The sequence below is a fragment of the Eptesicus fuscus genome, chromosome 21 (genome assembly GCF_027574615.1).
Source record: "Eptesicus fuscus isolate TK198812 chromosome 21, DD_ASM_mEF_20220401, whole genome shotgun sequence".
NCBI classification, from domain to species: domain Eukaryota; kingdom Metazoa; phylum Chordata; class Mammalia; order Chiroptera; family Vespertilionidae; genus Eptesicus; species Eptesicus fuscus.
The window spans coordinates 32,431,567-32,442,357 of NC_072493.1; the positions used below are offsets into that span (position 1 = coordinate 32,431,567).

Consider the following 10,791-nt stretch of genomic DNA (forward strand, 5'->3'; position numbering starts at 1 on the left):
CAGAGGATGATAATACAAAATACATTCAATATTTAAAGAAAAAAATGATATTTGAAGAACAGAATATACTTAAAATTGTTTGCTTTTGAAGTACAGAATATACTTAAAATTGTTTGCTTTTAAAAAGCTCATTTCCCCCAAGCCTAAACATTGTAATTTCATAGTAAGCAATGAAGTTATTATACACACTCTAGTTAAATAATTTAATAGGAATAGCATTTGGCAGAATAAAAAATTGCACAGAGATGTGACTCCAAAATAGTTTTATTTAAATCCAATTTTTAACCTCCAAAGATAGATTGCCCCTTATAGACTTAAATATATGATTATTGAAATATGAAGTATGTAAAAAGGGAAACAAATATATATCTATATATCTATACCAATAGATATAGGTATAGATTATCCATCTTTAATTTCATAAAGGACAATAGGATGCTAAAGCAATGAAAAATCAGACATTTTTTCTTTTTCCATCTTTTCATACAATCTGCTGCTCTTGTTCTGCCTTAAGGTTAGCCATTCAAATTGGAAGTGGTAATGTAATGCTGGAAGGGGAAAATGACCAAATATGCTGCCTTATCATTTCCTTGCAGATCTTTATTGGGAATTAAAAAGAAAAAGTGTATGGGGAAGGGGTCTTGAAGAAAAAAATTAATGAGAATCTGAGACATTCATGTTCTGACATGGTAGACAAGATACAAGTTCTACCAGGCAATGTAGCAACTCCAAGAAGAGGGAATGGGCTCACAAGGCACTAAGGCTAAAATGGAACACATTGAGCATCAGACTGAAAAGTTTTTGGATTATATAGCACCTAGAATCTCTGATTTAGAGAATTCTCATTAACAAAATACATACTAATCTTTCAAGAGAAGCTTGCTTTTCTGGCTATTGTATTTTTAATACAGACCTCGTCTATACAAGTGAGAAAGAAAGAAGGATTTGAAACCCATTTTGCAGAAGCCACTTGAACAGTGTGTACATAGCTGGATCATTATTTTCTGATCCCTCATGCCCCATGGAGGGAAAAATCACAATGAAACATTGTAGCAAAATTGGCTAATTCTTGTATTCCTATGGACAATTTAACTTATTCTTAAGAACCATTAGCCTATAAATCATGCTTGGAAGATGCATTTGAGAAGGCTCTATTAAGGGATGATAAACTCACATATGTACCTCTTGCTGCTCCGACAGACCTCATCACTCCATTTGCCCTGAGCTGACTGGGAGAACAGGGCACAGTTTTCCCGCTTGCCACCATTAGGCTGTGCTCGGTCCCAGTTAAGGAAGGAGATGCCAACTCCATTGACATCAACGAACTTGCCTTCCGTGACCAGGTCATTGATGCCTAGCCAAAAGTCATTGACACCCGGCAGGCTCCTTTTACCATAGTCTCGAAGGGCATTGATTTCGTCTGAGTTTCTGGGGATTACCAGGGTCCCTCCCTTGGAAATACAGTCTTCATTGGCTTCATGGAAGTGCTTCGAGCCTTCTGAAGCAAGATAGCATTTCTTGTGAAATTTTGTGCCTCGGAGACAGACTGTAAAGATGTGAGATTTGACATATTAAAATGCTTGTTGAGTATATGACATTCAGAACCAGACCTGGCAAGTACCAGTATATGTTTGTGGAATGAATGATATGTGATGGTAATGCTGAATTAACATTTATTTACTGGGGATTTTGTATGTGTTGGACATTGTATATACACTGTACAAAAAGATAAATTTTGATCTTTTCCAAGCACTTTACTCATATAATAATCACAACAGTCCCATGAAGTGGGATTTTATTACTCTCATCTGTACATATCAGGATATTAAGGCTTAGAAAAGTTGTGATTTGCAACAATTTAGCATGTAAAAATATAACTTAGCATTAGATTACAACTATGCACACCCAGGTCTGTCCCTCTCTTAAAATATGGCCTTTAGCCTCATGCTGCTTTGATACACACCTGGTTGTTAGTTATTGTAGCTCCACTATGTGTGGGACTTTTGAAACTGGAATGATATTTCATGATTATTAAAAATAAAAACAAAGGCCTGTGTTTGTATAGAGACAGTGTTTTTCTTATGCAGATAACTCAACCCTGCTATATATATTGTTTAGATTATCCAGGATAAACCAAACATAAAGATAGATTAGGCAAAAAGCATGGGTGAATCAGGCTCTGACATTTACTAGCTTTGTAAAGCTTGGGAAAATTATTTAATTTCTCTGTGCCTCAGTTTCCTCATCTGTAAAATGAGGATAATAATTATGGCAGGTATCTCATAAATTGTTAGAGATTAATGTGCTAATGTAGGTGAAGCATTAATAAAACTCTCCTTCTGCATGCACATTTGACTTTCTTTTAACTTTCTAATTCTGTTTCCCTGGAAACCTGATAACAGGGATATATCACCAGTGTTGCTAGGCAACATTGCTTATGGTAAAAAATGACCTTGAACTGGAAACATGGATGGTCTGGGAGTTATAAGCACTTGATTGAAAGCTATAACTTCAGTCTTCTCTGAAGGCTGTAACTCTTATAATTGGGCAGGTCTCTTGTGGGACCCTCGAAGTTCTACTTTTGAGTTACTATGAGAGTGTTGTTCCCTGTGGGTATGAGTTTTGCAAGCCGAGGCTGTTCCTGAACCACCCAGTGTGGCTCTCATTTCTTCACCCCCGGAGCTCTGCTCCAGAAAGTAAGGAACACCAGATGCTGCCCCCTATTGGCAAGCTGTGGTTCTAACCAACGTCCTTCCATTTGCATTTGATGTACATGGCCTGAGTCCTGTGGCCCTCTGTTTAATTGAATCTCAGCAGATCTCCCAATGAGCACTTAGTAAACATCCAATGAATGCTAATTACTTAAGGTAGTTAATACTCACTTCACTTCTGTTTCATTGCCTATAAGAGAAGAGTTATGAACAGACTTTTAAAATCTATTATTGAAATGCCTAGTTTTATTTCTATACCACCCATATATAAAAGAAGGGAGTGGAAAATCAAGCTGATTTCCCAAAACAGTCATCTCCTCAGCTTTTGGATCCTTTCTCCAAGACACATCTGGCTTGTCAATGTCTCTTTTAAAACTATGTCACCTAGACCTTGGCAAGCACTCCAGGTATGGTTTGAATTGCTGGGAAATCACAGGCATCGATGAGATGGGGTCTTACCTGTCTGCAGAGCCTGTATTTCCTTCAGGGCATTGACTTCTCTCCAGAGCTTTTCAACTTGAGTCTTTAGGTCTCCATCCTTTTCTGGGGATATTTTAGGGTGGGGTGGTAAGGGAGAAATAAAAAAGCATATGATTAGAATAATATGAAAATAAAACAAAATAAACTAAAGCTTTGAAATCCACAACCTAAGGCAAGGGTGGTTTTGATGAAATTGCGCTCAGTGTACATGAAAAATAAAGCATGAAAATAAGTTGGCCAGGAAAATTCACAGGGTTTGGTGGAGATAATAATACCAATCATACTAGAAGTCCCCTCTGTGCAGTTGGGCTCCCATCTATCTCTCCAGCCCCCTCCCATGCGATCCTCTCTTCACCAGGCTTCAGACTCCTTGACTCTCAGATGCATCCTACAGCAAGCTATCTCATCTTGGGATCCTTTCCTTTGGGTTCCTTATGCCTGGAACACTCTTACCCATCTCTTTATTGAGTGTAAACATTTCTTCTTCTGAGAAAACTTTTCTGATTATCCTCTCTACATTAGCATCCCTTTGGCTAATCTTTTTCTTTGAACCTTTATTTTTCTTCAAAGCACTTTCTCCAATCTATAATTATTTTACTTAATTTTATCTGCCTTATTATCCAGAGTATTCCTTGGCACATAATAGGCACACATAATGTTTGTTGAATGAGTCAACAAGATTTCAGGACTGATGGAGACTGTCTTGGAGATTGACAGCTTATGAGCTCTTCAAAGGCAGGAATTGTAATAAATAATAATAAAAAGCATTAAAAGCCAAGGCCGGTTTGGCTCAGTGGATAGAGTGTCAGCCTGTGGACTGAAGGGTCCCAGGTTCGATTCCGGTCAGGGCATGTACCTTGGCTGCGGGCACATCCCCGGTTGGGGGTGTGCAGGAGGCAGCTGATCGATGATTCTCTCTCATCTATGTTTCTGACTCTCTATCCCTCTCTCTTCCTCTCTGTAAAAAATCAATAAAATATATATTTTTTAAAAAAGCATTAAAAGCCACCATACCCTATGTGCTAAGAGCTTCATTATTTCAATATTCCTGTGAGATAGACACCATCACGATCCCCAAGAAATAGAGGCATAGACAGTTGAATTGACCTGCATAAGGTTACCCAGCTGGTAAGGTACAGAGTTGGGATTTGATACTCACTGACTCCATTTCTTCCCATCCCTCCCATCTACTTCTGCACAGTGATTGCCTTCACCTGCTTGGTCCCTACCATGTGGTCTCGGTCAGAGAAGATGCTCAAAGCTTGGCAGGGACTGTCCTTAGATGCCTCCTTGTAGAGATGCCACATAGAGAATCTATGCTCTGTCCTGGGTTTTTCAAGTCAGTCCCAAATCCAAACACACTGATCTCTATCCCCTTAAACATGTGCTTTGCAAGCCAGGTATTTCCACACTTGGGTTAGGAAAATGCCTTCTGCGGTACTCAGAGGTGGCTCCCAGCTCCGTTTCACTTCATACTGCTCATCAGTTCTCAAAACATCCACTAGCTCAGCTCAGAAATAAATAGCCTAAGCATTTCCTCAATGGGCCCATTCAATCCAGAATAAATATGTTCAGGGAACAAAACCATTGGCTGTTGGGGCCAGGCTTGTAAAGACCTGAAGACTTGCTTCCAAGTTACAAATTGTCAACTCTGTACATGTTATCCCCCATCCCTCTCACCTTCCTGCTCCATTCTGTTTAAATAACTGACCTCTACAGAGAAGCTGTAAACATTGTAATTAACATAAAGATGTAAGAATTAATATTAGGCCCCTGGGAAATCATTATGGAAGTCATTATCCAGATGGCTTGGCTTCTGCTTCTTTTGTGACAAATGTTAATGTTTTGTCTACAATGAAGACAGGGATCAACTATTTCACTATAAAAGTTACATTTTATTCATTACTGTAGCACATCATTTTTTGAGATCTATATAGTAAGTACCAAAATATCTTTTGTTTGGAAATAAATCGCTCAATTGCAATTTTGAGTTTTTTAAAAAAAGATTCCTCTTCACTTTATTATTAGTGTTCTTCAAAATAGGTACAATGTGGAAATGATGCAAAAATAATTCCCAGAAGAAATGACCACTAAACATATGAAAAATAGCTCAGCTTCATTAACAATCTAATAAATGCAAATTTTAAAAGGTTTTGTTCTTTTGGTTAGGTTGGCAGGGCTTAAACTGATGGTGTGATGTTGGACTGTCAAGGTATGTGGAGAAGGGGCAATCTCATACACTGAAGACAGGATCATAGATTGATGCTGTCATTTTGGGAGCCAATTAGAAAGTGTGATTAGCCCGAAATTTTGCTTCTAGAAATGTATCCTAACATCCTATCATAGGGATCAATATGCTTATAGACAGTCTCTGATGGGATGTTTTAATTTATGATTTTTGATTTTACAATGATGTGAAAACCATATGCTTTCAGTAGAAACTGTACTTCAAATTTTAAATTTTTATCTTTTCCTGTGCGAGCCTTATGTGCTACCATTCTCTCTTGTGATGCTGGGCAGAGGCAGACATTTTAAAGTATATACTGTGTTGCCAGCAAGGTTTTTGTTTTTTTTTGTGTGTGTGTTATGAGCGCATTTAAGGTCGTTTAAGTTACAATATTTGGTAGACTAGGTGTAGTAAATGCATTTTCAACTTACTGTATTTTCTTCTTTTATAAAAAATATATTTTTTATTGATTTCGGAGAGGAAGGGAGAGGGAGAGATAGAAACGTCAACAGTGAGAGAGAATCACTGATCTGCTGCCTCCTGTACACCCCTTCTGGGGATTGAGCCCACAACCCAGTCATGTGCCCTGACCAGGAATCACACTGTGACCACCTAGTTCATAGATTGATGCTCCACCACTGAGCAACACTGGCCAGGTGATATTTTTAATTTATGATGGGTTTATCAGAATGTTACCCCATCACAAGTCAGCAAGTATCTTTATGTGTGTACAAAACAGTTTACTGAAGCACTGAATCAGAGATGGATTGAAAACCACACAAAAGTTCACCAAGAGAACAGATTAAATAAATCATGATCCATCTATATAGTGTGATATTATGTGGCTGTTAAAATGACTGAGGTAAACTATCTATCTTAGTGTTAATAGATGAAATTAATAAGTTTGTCTGCCAGACACTTTGCATAGCCAATTCTTATTTTGTTAAAAATATCAATTTTTAATTGTGCATTCAAAAAACTGGGGATATTACCTCACAACAGTTAATAGTGGGTAATTCTGTGGAGAGGATTGGGAGAGAGAAATAGCTTTCACTTTGATTTCATAAAGTGTTATTTACAGGTACTTAAAATAGTTAAGGGTGTGAGAGGTTGGGGAGAGAACTATTCTGCAAGCCTAGACTTACTACTTCACCTACTGAAGCATCTGCTTATTGGGACCTGATGGCAAAATTAGCAAGAACTGCTTTCAGATGATGATATTTAAGATGTGTACCTAGTCAGTAAAAAAAAACGAAACTGTGTGTTCGTGTGTATGTGTGTGTATGTGGGGGTTGAGGAAGGAGCTCTCTATGACCTGAACTGCAATTACTCCAGAACCCCCCCCCCCCACACCCACACACACTCACACACTCATACCCCTCCCCGCATCCCTATTGGGTGGTGACCACTTTGCACTCCCTCCCACTGGTGAGGAAATGCTGGCAACAAAAATGTGCCACATCACCCAGTACCTTCTCTCGCCTCCTTCCCCTGCCCTCATCTTCAGCAATATACTGAATAAACTGTACCTACACATGGGAAATATTTCAGTCTTTCATTAAATAAGGCACCAGGGCAATATAGTATTTTATAAGGAAAAAAGATTCCACTTAAGAAACCTTGCATCAGACTTAAGTTGTATAAATAAATTCCCCTAGAAAAGCGTACTTTATAATCATCAAAACACAACACAACACAAGTCCCCTTTCTGCCCACCAGTCATCTGTGTTGTGTCACATCAAAACCAGCCTTGTTGGTATATGTGTGTTTGTGTGTTTTGTTAATAATGAAGTGCAACTGATAAGGAAATAGTATCATAATATTTACCTTAAAATATCCTGATATGAAAATGACTCAGAGGATAAGATAAAACATTACCCGTGTTTTCCCTTTTGCTTTGGTTTCAGTATGTTGTAAATAAATTGTCATCATTTTTGTTCTTTGCAGCATTTCCTTTTAATCTCACAACCTAATTCAAGCCACCCAAAATTTGAGATTGCTCTTAGATTTAGTTTTGCATTAAAATGTGTTCAAACACTATATGACTTTGCTAGTTAAAATATGTTTAAGTCAAAGAGAGGTTCAATTACTCTTATGACAGGAAAAAGCTTAAATATGTAGTATATACTGTCTTTATATAGCAAGATATGAAAATATATCTACATGGTAACCAGTGACAAAACAGAAGTCACAATTACCAATAGCTCTATCTTCTACTACACATTTAATAGGATCTTAATTATTTCACAGTTACCTTTGAATAATGTCACACAATCTCTACGAGTCAAACAGTGTACTCTATAATCAATATGTTCTGCTTGATTCCTCATTCATAATACCAGATGTCCACATATCCCGGTGACTCCCTCTAAAGAACATTCTATGTATCTAACCCACTTGGCAAAGGGTATACAATATAAAATTTATTTTTATATTATAAGAATTTTTTATCACTGTAAAAAAACAAAACACCCTTATTACATGACTCTTTTAATTATCAAACTCTACAGAGAATTAAAAGGTCATTCAGTCCCATGAAATGTCATTCCCATGTGCTGGCATGGCACTGTCACCAGGGACAGTCTCCTGGAGGGGTTTGGAAATGAACATTGTCCAGCCCCTCCCCACCCTGAGCAAGCCCAGTATTTTACCTTTCACGCGGCGTTTGCTGTGCTTCCTGGCTTTGAATTTGGACGGGTGGCTGGTGGTCTGGTCCAGGAGTAAGGTGATAACCAGGACGTAAATTACAAGTCCCCTCTTTGCCATGGCTCCCGGGCAGGTCTGGTGGCCACTTTGCCAGCTCCTCTGAAGTAGCTAAGGGACAAGCAGACTGCACAGCTACATCTTGCTCTGGAGTGCCAGGGGCCAGCTTTATAAAAGTGAGCTGGGAAGGCTGGCTGCCGTCCTGCTGACGAAATGTTTGAGTGCCTCGGCTGGCCACGGCATGAGGTGGCCCCTTGTTCTCCTTCCTCATGGCAGACGTTTTCTGTGTTACTATTGGTGCTACACTTCCTAGTTGACTTGCCTTTTCAGAGTGTATTAGAGTTAACTGAGGGATGAAGGGTTTTGCCTGTTTTCCCTTTTTAAAAAAATTTAAATTCCAGGAAGTTTGGGAGTCTCTGGGGAAACCCCAACATTTAAGTCTTCCATTTGGAGCTCTAGAGTGCACTTAAAGAATGTTCTGGGAAAGTGTTTCATTCCGTTTTCAGGGCAAAAAATGACACACACCCCCAAACCTACCCCACAGTGTGTGTGTGTGTGTGTGTGTGTGTGTGAGAGAGAGAGAGAGAGAGAGAGAGAGAGAGAGAGAGAGAGAGACACCATAAAACACAGCCCACATGCAGCTTGGGAATGGTTTGCTTACAGGAAATAATGAAGATGGTTGAAGTGGAGAGTTCATGATAAGATATAAGGCCTCCCTTTATAAGGATTCTATGAATTTGTCAAGAATTACATCCTTGCCCTGGTTGGGAAGCTCAGTTGATAATAGCATCATCCAGATATGCCAAGGTGGTGTGTTCAATGAGGATTGAATGCATAAATAAATGCATAAATAAGTGGAACAACAAAATTTTTTTTAAATATAGATTTTTTTAATTGATTTCAGAGAGGAAGGGAGAAAGAGATAGAAACATCAATGATGACAGAGAATCATTGATCGGCTGCCTCCTGCACACCCCCTACAATCCCTTTCTGGGGATTGAGTCCCCAACTCAACTCAGACGTATGTCCCTGACCGGAATCGAACCTGGGACCCTTCAGTCCTCAGGCCGATGCTCTATCCACTGAGCTAAATGGGCTAGGGCTGGAACAGCAAGTTGATGTATCTCTCTCTCCCTTCTTCACTCTCTCTCTAAAATAAAAAAAAATAAAATTTACGACTTACATTCTTAGAGTGAAAAGAAAATTAAGATAGTGAATTATTTCCACAAGAATTAATGTAAAATATCAACTATAATTATCGGGGATCCCCAAACACCCAATACTTTTTTTCTTGAAACTATCCCAACCACTTAAATAATACTTTCGAGTGAAATATATAAATAACAGAGAAATATAATGAAAAACTTTAACAATGGGCTATAAAGACAAGTATTGGGAGCCAGATAGACTTTTAAAAAAAATATATTTTATTGATTTTTACAGAGAGGAAGGGAGAGGGACAGAGAGTTAGAAACATCGATGAGAGAGAAACATCGATCAGCTGCCTCCTGCACCCCTCACCCCCTCATTGGGGATGTGCCCGCCATCAAGGTACATGCCCCTGACTGGAATTGAACCTGGGACCCTTCAGTCCGCAGGCGGACACTCCATCCAGTGAGCCAAACCAGTAAGGGCCCAGATAGACTTTTGTATCAAAAGCAAGGGACTGCCATACAGACGTGACCAAGCTGGAGTGAGTTAGAACTCGGGGAAATACCTCTGTGGACTGACCCTACCACGCTGTTATCTGGAAAGACAGCAGAGCTTGCAGAATCAAGGGGTGATTGATTGATTCCTTCTGAATCTTAGTAAGGAAAACCACAGTCTAATGCACCTTCATTTTCTCCCTGTTAAAGTCACGTTGTAATCTACCCACATATTTACACCAGAGGAAGGCCACTGATGTGGGAAAGTCAGACATAATATAGCAATGTAACCGTGAAATAAAAAAGTAAAGATTTTACTTAAAATGCAAAGTCCTTATATTGATATGGGCAGTCTATGAGTAGGCATTTAAAAGCATTTGAAAATAAGCTGAGCTGGGTTTACATTCTATTCTCACCCATTTATCAGCTCTGTAATTTTGGGCAATCACTGAACCTCTGAGTCTTCTCTTATCTCAGTGATGGGGCTAGGAATGCTTACTTTACAGGGCTGTGGGAAAGATTAAATGAGATAATGGGTATAAGCACTTAGCACAATGTCCAGTGCTTAATCTATACTAATAAAAGGGTAATATGCTAATTAGACCGGGAGAACTTCCGGATGTCCTTCTGGACAAAGCCATGGTGGCAGGGCTAAGGCAGAGGTGGTTAAGGGCGATCAGGCCGGTGGGGGGGGGGGGGCGGGCGCGGGGGCAGTTGGGGCAAGCAGGCTGGCGGGGGGGGGGCAGTTGGGGGCGAGCAGGTCAGCATGGGGGCAGTTGGGGGCAATTGGGCCAGCAGGAGGGGGAAGTTAGGGGTGATTGGGCTGGAAGGGGGGCAGTTGGGCAATCAGGCTGGCAGGCAGAGTGGTTAGGGGCAATCAGGCAGGCAGGCAGGCAGGCAGGTGAGCGGTTAGGAGCCAGCGGTCCGGGATTGCAAGAGGGATGTCTGACTGCTGGTTTAGGCCTGATCCCACAGGGGTCCCAAATTGGAGAGAGTGCAGGCCAGGCTGAGGGACACCCCCCTC

At 39.9% G+C, this 10,791-nt stretch overlaps 1 protein-coding gene across 1 annotated transcript; it reads right to left on the reverse strand.

Moving 5' to 3' along the window:
* Positions 1 to 1,154: 1,154 nt before the first annotated feature.
* Positions 1,155 to 8,184, reverse strand: CLEC3A (C-type lectin domain family 3 member A). Its single transcript, XM_008139687.3, has 3 exons — positions 8,070 to 8,184; positions 3,171 to 3,254; positions 1,155 to 1,546 (listed from the first exon to the last, which is right to left on the reverse strand). Exons 1-3 carry the CDS (start codon positions 8,182 to 8,184, stop codon positions 1,155 to 1,157), a joined length of 591 nt encoding a protein of 196 aa, XP_008137909.2.
* Positions 8,185 to 10,791: the final 2,607 nt, after the last annotated feature.